General features: G+C 42.0%; 1 protein-coding gene across 2 annotated transcripts in view; it reads left to right on the top strand.

The window, feature by feature from the left end:
- The window catches only part of NPSR1 (neuropeptide S receptor 1), a 64,273-nt gene extending 57,431 nt beyond the window's left edge, over positions 1-6,842 (top strand). The window contains exons 6-9 of one of the 2 annotated variants that reach the window (XM_426022.6): positions 2,002-2,078; positions 3,527-3,616; positions 5,652-5,832; positions 5,956-6,842. In XM_426022.6, coding sequence (XP_426022.2) covers positions 2,002-2,078; positions 3,527-3,616; positions 5,652-5,832; positions 5,956-6,049 — 442 coding nt within the window. In that variant the 3' untranslated portion in view covers positions 6,050-6,842. Of the gene's footprint in view, positions 1-2,001; positions 2,079-3,526; positions 3,617-5,651 lie in introns of both variants that reach the window. The other variant, XM_046938134.1, reaches the window with a different exon arrangement.
- Positions 6,843-14,156: the final 7,314 nt, after the last annotated feature.

Below are 14,156 nucleotides of genomic sequence, written 5' to 3'. Positions count from 1 at the left end.
TTTGTAGGGATTGTGTGCATATTTCAGTGCCTCTTTAAGATTAAAGCGACTTCAAAGCATAAGAATTGTTCTCCGAAGGTGAATGCTTTTACCTCTTGGCTGAAATTCCTCAAAGTCACTAGCAAGGTGGATGAGGGATTCTTTGAGACAGGAATAATTTAGATCTGACTGTCTTTAGCTTGAGGGAGAAATTGGCTAATACAGTAATTCAGTGTTTGGAAGCCCAAGTTCAAAGCATTCACTTCTGTTTCCCTATCTTTGTCAAACCTGGAAGACAGACACAGGGTTTGCTTCTGAGACAGAGGAAGTATACTTGTTTCAGCACACCACTGGAACAGCTTTACTTGCTTTTTTTTTCTTGGAAGATTTAATTTTAATTTTGTTATTTAATTGTTATTAATTAGCTAATTAAATTAGCTCCCAACCTTCCCTAGTTGGCTGGTTGTCCGTTTATGAAGTTATCTGTGGTCTGTTGAGAGGGTGGTGTGAACACAATGATAAGCTCTGACCATGTCGGATGTACCTGTAGAATCACAATTGCAGCGTTCTGAAGAAGAAGAAAAAAATGGCAATCTGATGGCTGTTTCATACTACATATAGAACCTAAGCACTTCAATATGGGGTTACTGACTCTAAAAATTTGAGAGCTCAAATATCCTATGGGAGTGACTGGGAGAAGGAAGAGCTGAAAGTTCTCCACAGTGGCTAATCCCTTTGCTGCTGGACGTTGGACATTTGGTTACATTTTGATTTTTCTTTTTCCAAGAGGTTATTTCTATTCAAATTCTTCTCATCCTACAAGCTAAAATTTCACTTTGTTCTATGATTCTAAGGCTCCGGGGAGACCTCATTGTGGCCTTCCAGTACTTGAATGGAGCATATAAACAGGAGGGGGAATGGCTGTTTACGAGGGTGGAGAGTGATAGGATAAGGGGGAATGGTTTTAAATTGAGACAGGGGAGATTTAGGTTTGATACAGAAGGAAGCTTTTCACTCAGGGAGTGGTGATGCACTGGAACACGTTGCCCAAGGAGGTTGTGGATGCCCCATCCCCAGAGGCATTCAAAGCCAGGCTGAATGTGGCTTTTCAACCCAGGCCTAGAGTTCTAGGATTCTATAACATCCTCATCCAGGGTGTGTGTTCAACATCTCTTCAGCTGAGAGGAATTATTTTCACCTATTATGTGTCAAATAAATAGAATCCCACAGTTGTTATCACCTAGACAAAAGCTGTAACTACCCATGGTTGCTGTGCACTAGAGCACTTTCCATCTTTCCCATCAAACATATAGGCATATTTGTTTCTAAATATGCAAACTGCAATAAATCTGGTTTTGAGTCACCTAATTCTTCCGATCTACCTGACGTTTCTGTGGTCCTTGCTTTAATTCCCAGGACCTCAAGAGCTGAGAGTGAGCACTGAGGTATATTACTTTCTCATGGGTTGTGCTCCCATTCTCTTCCCTGGGTTACCATTTTATTCATCAGCTTCATATTCCCAAAGTAACACCAGAACAGAGTCAGCATGCAGCTGAAACAGGACCTTCCTCTTGCTTCCCCCATTTCAGAACAAATTTCCTCCTTGCAGCTCCCACATTAAGCACTCACAAGCACATCCCTGTGCAGGATGAGGTGCCTCCTGTCAGGAGCTAGTAATCAGACAGTTTTGGCCTCAGATATCTCAAAATCTCCAACAAGCTCTTGCCTAAGACAGGTTGGCCAAACCATGTCACTGCTTCTAACTTCAAAACTGATATCTGCATAGGCTGGGAAATGGTAACAAACTTCAGTGTGAAAATTCTTTAGGTTACTCCTGGAAATATTTTGGTATAGTCATATTTAATTTACTATTTCTATTATTATTACTATCATTTTTACTAAGTTCTGCCATCTCCATGGGCTCCTTATACACAGAAAAATATATTCATGGAGCATGAATGACTGAGATGTCAGTTAAATTTACTGTGCCTCACAGTATCAATGACTCTTTCCCTTCTGCAGTGTCATATACTCAATTGTGATTCGAACCATCTGGATGAAGAGCAAAGCTCAAGCTGTCATTGTATCCAGCTGCACTGGTGAGTCTCAGCACACACGTGTTCCAGACACAGGATTCAAATTTGGGGAGCCACATCAAATCTGGGAATGCCCACATATATGGTGTTGAGTTGGGACCCCATCACTGTGGTGGGAATGGTTTATCTGCCACTGCTCCTTCTTAACTGTTCCACACTGTTTTCCTTCTTTCTTTTGACATTAAGTACTCTTTTGAGAAACGATAAAAAAAACATCTACAAGAAAAGAATTAGAAGGTAAAAATCCTTACTCTAGAACTCAGAATCCTTAATTCAAGAATTTTGTCTAGAATGGTTTGTTTTCTAGCAACCACTTAGATAAAAACTTCACAGTATTTTCAAATGCCCTTGGGAAGTTTGGATTTTGGTAAGACCAGAAACCTTGCAAAAAAAAAAAAGTCATTCTTCTCACTCAAGAGGTAGATTCTGCTCTATAAAAAAAGTAATTTTCAGTACTATTAGTATGGACTATTTTCAAGCTTCTCTATAGAATATTTCACTGATAACAAGCTCTCATTAATTTTATTTACATTTTTTCCTCACAGATTACACAGCCTGGATGTGTTGTTTTTTTCTAAGAGGTGCAAAAAGTCATGTACACATAGTTATTTCCAATGACATTCATTAAAATTCCATTTCTCAGCTTGGATTTCAAGAGTTGAAAGATATTTTGATATAAAATGACCTTCTTGTGTGTTCACTATGATGAACCTAATTATTCTCACAGGGCAACATGAACAGCAAATTGATATTAATAATGAAATCAAGCATACTATTACAATCATGCTGGTACTGCCATTGAAATATGGAGATTGGTTCTTAGAGACATTAGTGCGACTTCAGAGGAAATGAGATCAACCAGCCTTAGTGTGAAACTGAATAGACTTTGCTTCTCAATTCAAGCCACATTTCATTTCTGAAAAGCTAGTCTAACAGCGTTTCTTCTTTTATTACTGAGTCCACCCAAAGAGTAAAATGCACGACTGTATCTAAAGCATCAAAAAGAGTAAGAGATTAAGGGAATGGAGTATGCAGCTTTCATAACCCATCTAATTGAAATGCAGTTAAAAACTGAACAGGTAGTCTGTTTGGTCATATAGGTCATATCCTACGTTGTTTTTTTTTTTAATTACAGTTACCATTTCCTTTCAGAAAACATCTAACACCACTTTAATTGTTTTTTTGAAGCCGTGATGGCCAATGACTTTGCTAAACTGATATTGTTGGGCATGTCTGCAATGTTTCTCCTGTCTACAAGCCCAAGTGTGGAGACTCATGGATATGCAGTTGCCACAATGCTTCAGGAAGATCTCCTATACATACATTTTCACTTTTGACTTTGGAAGGCTCATGTTTGAGTGCCTAGTGTGAGGAGACTTGCTAGTATGTGAATTTCAGGAAATGCACACACCAGCCCTCCTCTTTCACTACTTCTATTCTTCTGCCCCCAGATGGCAAAACCTCTGCTGGCTACACCAGTCGCGGGTTCATATCCAGAGCGAAAGTGAAAGCCATCAAGTACAGCATTGTAATTGTTCTTGGTAAGTATGAAAAAAAGGCCTGCAGCTGGCAGCTGGGGCTGATGCTGAAGTTAGGGATCTCCCTTCATCACCAGCAAATAAAGTGCATGAGGTGGTTCAGCGAAGGACTTTTACTTAGACCTCTGACTTGCCTTCTGATCTTGACCTCTGCCCTCCTATGACTGACAGGATCCTATTTTAGGCACCTGAGGTATGCCCCAGATGCAGTGATATTCACAGCCCTCCTGCACATAAAGAATGTAAAGGAGCCAAGGAGGAGCTCACTTCCTCCTAATCCAGCCTGCTAAAAGACCTGGCAAATGAGTTGTCTTTGAAGTTTAGAGAATACAGGTGGTACCTAAGCTGCTTGGTCAGGGCAGGGACAGGAAGGAGAGGCAAGGAAGGCAGAGCAATTGAATTTGATGTCAGAAGCACGTTGCCTGCAGAGGTGGGGAGAATAAGCTCTCCTCACCCAGCCAGGATGCAGATGATTCAGTGCAGGTGTCCTCCGTCTCCCAGGGAGATGACATTATCCTGATGGAATTAGGAGGCTGACATTTAATCTCTATAAATAAAGGCAGCATCACACAGTGCTTGTGATTAGCTGACGGAGACAGACAGGGAGGTATCAGAAGCTATTTACTCCCCAGGGCACTGCAAGAGAGATTGCTCCTCTTCCAGTCCTACACAAAATTCAGATTGATTGATACCGTGATAATAGCTACTACTAGAGGTGCTTAGTTCACTGGTTAGCTGTAGTGTCCTTGGACATGAGAGATGCTGCTGTGATTCATGCCTCTCAGAAATCCAAGAACACCTTCTCCGCATCTGAACTTTTCTGTGTGACCACCAGAGAAAGATTGTGTGAGGAAAACGTCAGTACCGCAATGCCTCCAGATGACAAGAGCTCACCTAGGTGCTCAGTATTTCAGAGGACTTTGATAATATCAGGCACCCAGCCTCTCTCACTGTGCAAGAAAGTGGGGGCACATCACGGACTGCTCTGAATCCACCTATAGTGGGAGATCTATAACCAGTGCTATGATCCACACAGTGACAGGGCTCGTTCTTGTTACTCTGGCCCCTGTGTGTAAACACTATTAGGTTGGTTACCCCAGAAAACAGAAGAGCTTACCAGAGCACACAGCTCTTTGCTGAGCACCCAGCTCTATGCCAACTGAAAAATACTGCTTAATGTGAAGGAAGGCAAGCATAGGGTCATTCTGCTGTCTCATTTGCATCAGGGAGAGAACATATGTCTGATTTCACAGAAAGAAGCACATTGGCAATCCAGGTGCCTATAACTTAGCTGAGTGAACTGCCTGCCCCAGCAGGTTCAACACTCTTTATGAGGGCAGTTGACATAGGCATTTATGAGACAAATTAATCCCGTATGCCTGCAAATAAAGCGAAACCCATGGCCTCTTTTTCTACCACCTCCAAACAAAAGCTACGAATGATGCAGCCCCCTCAGACTTGTTTCTCAAATAGCAGTAGGAGAACTGGAGAGTCTTCCTACATTCCCTTACTACATGGCACCTTCAACCAGCATGCAAAATGGTATGTCAGCCTGCTGTAATTTACTGTGAAAGTGTCATTCCTTGCTTCTGGGTGCCTAAGAGCCTTTTCTTAATAGGTGGCTGTGATAGGCAGGGCTGTCACAGAGCAGCACTTTGGTGCTGTCTGCATTTAGACTGGCTGCTCACTCAGGGGACCATTAAAAGAGTGCTTCTCTGTAAGTGATGATGCTTTAACTGGCTACCTATTTACCCTTTATGTGTGTGCAGCATTCAGAAGTGCCTCAATACGTCTAGAGGGAGCACTCTAAACACTTAAAGGAGCACATGTAATGTATTTTATGGGCATTAAAATAAAAATGAAGACAAATAAAAACACAATTTAATAACTATCCTCTTAAATAAGACCCTGCATAGGGAGCAGTTTTTCTTGCATGAACAAATACTTATGTGTTATGACAGTCTCTATTTGTGCGTATGTGATTAACTCCCTAAATAACTATACTGTCTAATGTCAAGCTCTTCTGTCTCTCCTGCAGCATTTGCTCTCTGTTGGAGCCCCTACTTTCTGTTTGATATCCTGGACAACTTCAACATCCTTCCCGAGACCAAAGAGCGCTTCTATGCGTCCGTGATAATTCAGAACCTGCCGGCCTTGAACAGTGCCATCAATCCCCTCATCTACTGCCTCTTCAGCAACCACCTCTGCACCCCCTTTGAGTACTGTCCCTTTACTCTCACCCTGACTATCCCAACAGGAAGGGAGAGGCACATAAGCACAGGTGCTGAACTCATTCCCTATTTTCACCCATTTTAATCCTGACCATTCCTTATTTTCCTTAGGGAGAGAAGAACACGACGGTTGGAGGGGACTTTCCGGGACCGGAGTGATGGAGGGCAGGAGATGCAAGTCCTGTCCAAACCAGAATACATCTAGCACAGGTAATGCCCTCAGAACCACAGCAGGACCCATGCTGAGAGAGCAGAGGTTTCCCTGAAGGACAGACAGACACCAAGCATGAACTGACTGGACTGAATCTGTGCCTTGCTGCTGTTGAACAGCACAAGCATTTGGGACTAGCTCTGCACCTTCAGCTATCACACTCTGCCAGGACCAAGCCGGCCACAAGGGCTTTGCATGCTACTTTTGTGATGGCTCATTTTAGTCATCTCTTTTCAAGCAAGCTGTAACATATCTGTACTCCAAATGGCAAAAAGCAATGTAAACAGTGTCTAGTCAGAGCCTTCTCTATTCTTCAGGAGTCCCTCAAAGCCATCTAGTACCATGCAGCTCATAGAACTGGTGAAGTGTTTACAAGTAGTTACAGGAGGGCACCCTGCTTAAAATGAACCCAGGAACTTTTCGAATGATAATACACCACTGTCACCCTAAGTAATTATGTCTTGGCTTCACATGAAACCACTGACAATGCCCTGACAGAAAGGAGGGAACTGTAGGCATGGATGGCTGTCTCCCTCCCACCTTGCCATCCCCCCACACACACCATCTGTGTAGTTCATCCTCCTATTCCCTTGCAGAATTTCCCTGCTGTTTTACCTTGGCTCCCCTACCTTGATTTGCCGTGACAAATATGGGTGATAATTTTCTTCTAGGCTACTGTATAATAAGATGTGAGCTAGCCCATCCCAAATCCTATCATTCCTCAACTGCTCTGCTACTCACATCCCTGTGACAAAAGCCCCAAGCAGTCTTTGGAGGATCCTGCACTCATGCCACATAAGTATACTTGCCATACAGGACACTCCAGCAGTGCAGATCAATCTTGCCACCACACAGAGGTATTTCTCCCTCTCTACATAAGAGATATATCTAGACGTATATATATCTCTACATAAAAGAGAATCAAATACAAAATTTCAAATAGAATCAAATACAAAAACAGAATACAAAAAAGAGAATCTACCTCCTGTGGAAGAAGGGATGGGCAACCCAGAAAGATTACAAAGAAGTTGTTAAGATGTGCAGGGAGAAAATCAGAAAGGCAAAAGCCCAGCTTGAACTCAACCTGGCTGCTGGGGTAAAAGGGAACAAGAAACTCTTTTACAGTATATCAACAGTAAGAGGAGGACCAGGGAGAATCTCCATTCTCTACTGGATGAGGCTGAGAATGTGACTACTGAGGATAAGGAAAAGGCAGAGGTTCTGAATGCCTTCTTTACATCTGTCTTTAAAAGTCAGACCAGTTAATCCTCAGGTTTCTCCACTCTCTGACCTGGTAGCTTTGGCTGAGGAGTAGACTAAACCCCCCATAATTCAGGAGGAAACAGTCAGAGACCTGCTACTCCAGCTGGACTGCCACAAGTCCATGGGACCGGATGAGATTCACCCGAGAGTGCTGAGGGAACTGGCGGAGGTGATAGCTGAGCCGCTTTCCATCATCTATCAGCACTCCTTGTTGACGGGTGACGTCCCAGAAGACTGGAGGCTTGCCAATGTGACTCCCATCAACAAGAAGGGCTGCAGGGAGGATCCAGGGAACTACAGGCCTGTTAGCCTGACCTTGGTGGCAGGGAAGATTATGGAGCAGATTGTCTTGAGGGAGATCACGCGGCACGTGCAGGACAACCAGGGGATCAGGCCTAGCTAGCATGGGTTCACGAAGGGCAGGTCCTGCTTGACCAACCTGATCTCCTTCTATGATCTAGTGACCCGTCTGGTGGATGAGGGAAAGGCTGTTGATGTAGTCTACCTAGATTTCAGCAAAGCCTTTGACACTGTCTCCCACAGTATTCTCCTGCAGAAGCTGGCAGTCTGTGGCTTGGACAGATACACTCTTGGCTGGGTAAGGAACTGGCTGGAGGGCCAGGCCTAGAGGGTGGTGGTGAATGGAGTTAAATCCAGCTCGTGACCGGTCACGAGTGGTGTTCCCCAGGGGTCGGTGCTGGGGCCTGTCCTGTTTAATATCTTTATTGATGACCTGGATGAGGGCATTGACTGTACCCTCAGTAAGTTTGCAGATGACACCAAGCTGGCTGGAAGTGTTGATCTGCCTGAGGGTAGTGAGGCCCTACAGAGGGATCTGGATAGGCTGGATAGCTGGGCTGAAGCCAATGGGATGAGATTCAACAAGACCAAATGCTGGGTCCTGCACTTTGGCCACAATAACCCCAGGCAACGCTACAGGCTTGGGGCAGAGTGGCTGGAAGACTGTGTAGAGGAAATGGACCTGGGGGTGTTGATTGACGCTAGACTGAACATGAGCCAGCAGTGTGCCCAGGTGGCCAAGAAGGCCAATGGCATCCTGGCTTGTATCAGAAATAGTGTGGCCAGCAGGAACAGGGAAGTAATTATCCCCCTGTACTCAGCACTGGTGAGGCCACACCTCGAGTACTGTGTCCAGTTTTGGGCCCCTCACTGTAAGAAAGACATCAAGGCCCTGGAGCGTGTCCAGAGGAGGGCAACAAAGCTGGTGAGGGGTCTGGAGCACAGGCCTTATGAAGAGCGGCTGAAGGAGCTGGGATTGTTCAGTCTAGAGAAGAGAAGGCTCAGGGGAGACCTTATTGCTCTCTATAACTACCTGAAGGGAGGTTGTAGTTAGCTGGGGGTCAGCCTCTTCTCTCGTGTGACTAGTGATAGGACTAGAGGGAATGGCTTCAAGCTGGACCAGGGAAGATTCAGGCTGACTACTTCTGTGAAAGGGTGATCAGGCACTGGAATGGGCTGCCCAGAGAGGTAGTGGAGTCACCGAGCCTGGTGGTGTTCAAAGAGCGTTTGGATGTTGTGCTGAGGGACGTGGTTTAGCAAGAACCATTGGTGAAGGGCGAATAGTTGGACTGGATGATCCTGTGGGTCTTTTCCAGCCTTAGTGATGCTGTGATTCTATGATTCTATGATAAGAGATATATCTAGAGGTATTTCCCTCTCTACACAGTTTTTAAATGACACTTAAATCATAAAGGGAACCATATACATCTTTAGAGAAGCTCAAAGCTGGAGGAAAGCATGGGTTAAATTGTAAAACTCCAATTGTATTTTTAAAAATTCTGTGTTGATATTCCAGTCTTATAAGTTCATTGTAGGGTCCATAGAGCACCAGCCACCAGGTAAAGCTGCTGGACATTCCCTCTCTCAAAACCTTGGGTTTGAATACAAATGTTCTCAATGTTGATTTAGCAACTGGGTGAAGGATATTAACGTCAGTGCTCATTTTACCATAAGTCAGCTCAAATTGTTTGCATGATAATGTGCTCTAACCAGCTGCATGGCATATTTTTATTTCTCTCTGTGCAGAATTTGCATTCTTACATGGGTCTGTTTAAACAGCTTTTTTATGATGATGATGATCCTTCACATTGAGTTTATTCCCTGCGAAACAAGAACTGAATAAAATTTATTTAATTACCTATGTTACAAAAATCTTTTTTCCTAAGCGGAGGATATATAAAATCATGCGGCTTTATGTTCTCAGGAAAACAAGTAGGGTTTCTCTTTTTATTATTATGAAGTTCTGTTGTATATAAATTTGGTGTTAAAACCAGCTTAATTAAAACCATGAATCCACACCACTCTTTACAGCCACTACCTTGGATAGATTGTCTATGAGAACCAGAAAACGTTTTTTTGTAGGCATCTCATAACATTTCCAGAAGTGGACTGCTTGGTTTTATCTTCATAATGATGTTGGTTTTATTGTTTGTGTTTTTTGGTTTTTTTCCACGATTCTTCATCTGCTACAATTACATTGGTTGCCTACTTTTGAACATTCAATGCAGTTTGTAGACTTAATACCTGGAAATCACATAAATTTTTGTATTAGTACTTCGGTTTGCCAACTTACATGCCTCAGTCTCCCCCCCCCAAAATGTATGTATTTGGTCAGCATATGATTTAGCCCACCAAAATTAAACACATTCATAAATAAATGTAGGAATCCAGTCTTGAATGAAGTCATTTCTCACTTATTTTTCAAAGAGATGGTATTGTTCAACCATTACTGTGTCAGGTGCCATTTATATGTTGTTCCTGTCATTCTGCCTGTGGATCTGACTGCAATTCCCTTCTTCCTCTGGAGATGTTTCTCTTTAAATACCCTCACATCACTTGTGTCTGCATCCCTTCCAAGCATGTATTCAGAAATAATTTTTCTCATTTTCTTCTGCTTCCTACCTGTGTAGCACAGGAAAGTTTGCTAAGTTTTTATGTTCTCTCTCTTGTTGTTGTTGTTGGAAGATGATAGTGTGCATTATATTTAGAAACTGAAAAAGAACTGATTTTTGCCATTAGTCTACAAGGTATGTTCACAGTCCTTTGTCTCGTGAGTAATTTGGGGAATGTCATTTAACTCTGGTGGATTTCTAATTTCAAGTCCACAACCTGCTCTTTACCTGTTGATTTAATTGTGACATGATTGCTAGGAAAGGTCCCAGACTAATCAGGAGAGGTAACAAAAGGCAATGTCAAGGTCTAAGTGCCTAGAGGCAGAGTCTGGAACAAAAGAAGGTGGCACTCAGTTGGGTTGTTGCCTGTGAGAGTCTGTGAGTTGTGTTTTGCATCTTCTGTAACGCTTCAAGATCCATTTGAGAGATCCTTCTGACACGCCCACAGTAACCATAAATGTCAACAGGCATGCCTGTAAGGATGTAGAATACCTTATGTTTATAAAGTCCTTTGTGATCATAGATTCCTAGGAATCATGAAAATGAGATACTCAACCCTCAGACAAGTCACCTCAAACAGCCTAAAACTAGTATAGCTTTCAAATTAATATGTAATTCAAGCAAATAAAAAATACGTGTTTCCTGTGACAGGCACAAAGAAAACATGAATGAGAAAGCTATTTAACTTTCATTCATTTCTGGATGCATCTTAAAATTAAATTCTCAGTCCAGATTTCTATCTGTGGTGAAAAAGTGTAAAGTGATATTTTGTCCATATTGTTGTTTTAGTCCTTGAAAATTCCATTCACATTTTTATTTTTACTTTGAAAAAAAAGCTAATTTAAGATCCAAACCACTGGGTAGGTATAATGTAGTAATGGAGTACAATATTCCACACTGAAATTGCGGAAGAGTAACAAAGGGAAAGCCTACAATGAGACATTTTGTGTCCTCCTGCATGCTTCCAACCAAGATCTTAGAGGCACCGATGTTATCAGCCAAGAACAATGGTAGGCAGTGTGGTTAATCAAGAAAAATGATAGCCACTGTGGCTGATGGAGCCAGGCTCTGTGCAGATTTCAAGGATCTGAGCACATAAGGTTCCCATATGCCTTTCACTGAATCAACCACACATGCACCCCACGACCACAGGGCATACTCTCACCTCTGCAACAATCTATGCCCTTGGGAAAATAGAGAATAGGCACCTCCTGTCCCTATTCCTTCCTGCTTTCAGGATAGGAGACACAGAACATTTGGTGGTGTTTGCTTTGCAGGGTTCCCAGGAGAGCTAACATTTCTCTTTTCTGCCTTTTTGTGTAATGCCATAGAACTCCATTTTTTACATCAGCAAATGGATTCCATAGTACCTGCAGTTAAGCAGATGGACAATATTAATTTTTCTGACACACATTACCTTTGGGAAGGAGTAGGTGCACACAGGTTACCACACACTACAGCTACTCAGTGCATTTCTTTAGGAAAGAGGTGATTTTCTAGAATAAAATTCCACTCCAAATCTCTGTCTCTGAGATTTGCTAATTTTCTGTATGCCTGTCATTTTTTTTCTTTACAGATATATTTCATAGAAAAAAAAAAAAGAAAGTAAGATCTTGTACACAGAATATCTGTCTTCCACAGAACAAAAATTTAACTAGGTTGACATGGAAGGCATAAATGAGTGAAGGTCCCTGTTCTCCAAGTCACCTAGACATCTAAATATGAATTGTTTTAATGGAAATCAGGCATATTGTTATAGAAACGATCTTACAAAATATGGCTTTATAGTCCTGGATGTTGCAAGCATCAGACGCATATGGGTTGAAGTCTCTAAGAAGGTCACATAAGCAGAAGTACACGTGAAACTAGTACTTATTTTAGTTCATACTCTGGTTCTTAAATACTGGAAAGTTTTATGATTGTTTTCATGACGCTACAAGACATCATAGGAAAACAGCAGAATCCTTTCTCAAACCAAAGGCCTCTATTTAAAGCATAGGAACAAATGGCTCAATAAAAGATCATTTTTAACACAAGTTCAGCAGAGAATTTCTGAGGAGAAGAGTGCTCTGGGGCAACACCAACCAGAGATTTCTGAGAATAGTTTCTTGGCATTCTCTCAACAGGGAACTCACTTGTTGGCAAGATGCCTCAAGTTATGAGTACCTTCAGTAATTCCTACCTGTGCTGTTTGTACAGGTTTGTTTCACACGATAACCCAGAAGGCATAACACTACCTGCCACTTCACCTTACCCGTCACAAGGACTGCATGTACTCTTTAGAAGCACTTGACGAAAACAGAAGAACTACAAAAGGAATTTCAGATAGCACAGCAAAAAGGATATGTATATATTGTTGGTGTGTCTTTTTTTCCAGTGAGAAATAATTCCATGATAAAAACAAACTACAGTAGAATCTATCAGACTTTACCTTCCAACCAAGAGCCCGGTGTTTACAGAGTTTTCCATTTATTCATCAACCTTCAGAAAAATGATTGATTTGGGGAGTAGATGCAGTTTTTACTGTAAGGTAATGTGTGTTTCATTTTCTTTAGCAAACTGCAATTTATTTTACACAGCATTCAATTTAGATAAGCATTATAGCTGAATGGTTCATCAGATAATCTTTTGTCATGTTTGATGGCATCTTCTGAGCATGCATAAAACACAGGGTAGAGGGTTAGACATAAAAACACAGGCATGGGTTTACAAATAGGCATTGCTGGTTCTTTATACTGAGTTGCTTATAGCACTACATAATTAGAAGTTTAACTGTTAATTTAGACTCAAGTGAGACATGCAAATAGACTAAAATTCAGCAGCTTTAATAAATTCAATAAAAAAGGACAGTCTAAAGTTTCTCATATAGAAAGCTGAATGATCTTTAGAACTAGATTAGTAGAAATGTGATGTAATTTACAATACTGTTTGCTAATAGTTACCTCAATTATGAGAAATTCTACTATAAACGGGGAGCTCATCAGCTGGAAGTGTCTGAGGAGGAGAAAGTGCTGAAAGTATTCAGAGGTCAGATGATGCTTAGTCATTGACAACAACATGGGGTCAGGGGCTAATATGATCCAGTGTGTATCTGCTGATGCATTTGTTAGAAGATCTAAGGCTCCGTTAGCATTATTGTAAGCCTTCATTGAGAAGAGATGTGGAACAAAGAAGCCTGAGGTTATGGCTTTTTTGGGCTAGTAAAATGAGAAGTAGAAAAGGGGTGCTTGTACCGGATGTTAGCACATCAGAAATGTTGAATGGGGAAAGGACAGAGAGGAGACAACTACTTAAAATGTGTAATAATTGCACAACAAATGCCACCCCCTGGAATAATCTTACTGTGAATACATTTGAATGCATTTTAGAGACACAAATCAGCTTGCTCGGCAATATTGCATGGATCAGCAACAAGACTTTGGGAGTAAGAAATTTATCCAATTTTGTGTTATGGCTGTTTATTGAGATTTAACAAGGCAAGGCACAGTTCTCTGTGCTTTACAGAGAAGGGAAAGGAAGGAAGTGGCTGGTTCCTCCAGTTTTGCATCAAGCTTATGGCCCTGCCTTTGCAATGGTGCAGTGAGGAGATCTAATATGAACACTACCTGTGGGTGAAACTTATTTGGAGACCTCATGTGTTCTGTAGTCAAACTGGTGGAGCTGGGAAAGTATAAAAACTTCCAGACACGTGCATGCCCTCCTAGCTCACATCACATGCTTGAGAAAAGTGCAAGGTGGCAGCTGACCTTTTAGCTGATGCTCAGGCTTTCAGGTTGAGCCTCATACTGATGATAGCACAGTTATGCAAGCATTACTTTTGGAAGCTTAATCCCTTTCCTCTTTGCCCAATATACCGAGATCTGCACAATTTGACTTCACATGGCAGCCCACAGCCATGCTGGAGGCTTTCAGACTAGCTGGCTCCA

Source organism: Gallus gallus, chromosome 2 (genome assembly GCF_016699485.2).
Source record: "Gallus gallus isolate bGalGal1 chromosome 2, bGalGal1.mat.broiler.GRCg7b, whole genome shotgun sequence".
Classification (NCBI taxonomy): Eukaryota; Metazoa; Chordata; class Aves; order Galliformes; family Phasianidae; genus Gallus; species Gallus gallus.
The sequence above is the reverse complement of the archived record's forward strand: the minus strand, read 5'-3'. Positions and strand labels throughout refer to the sequence as shown.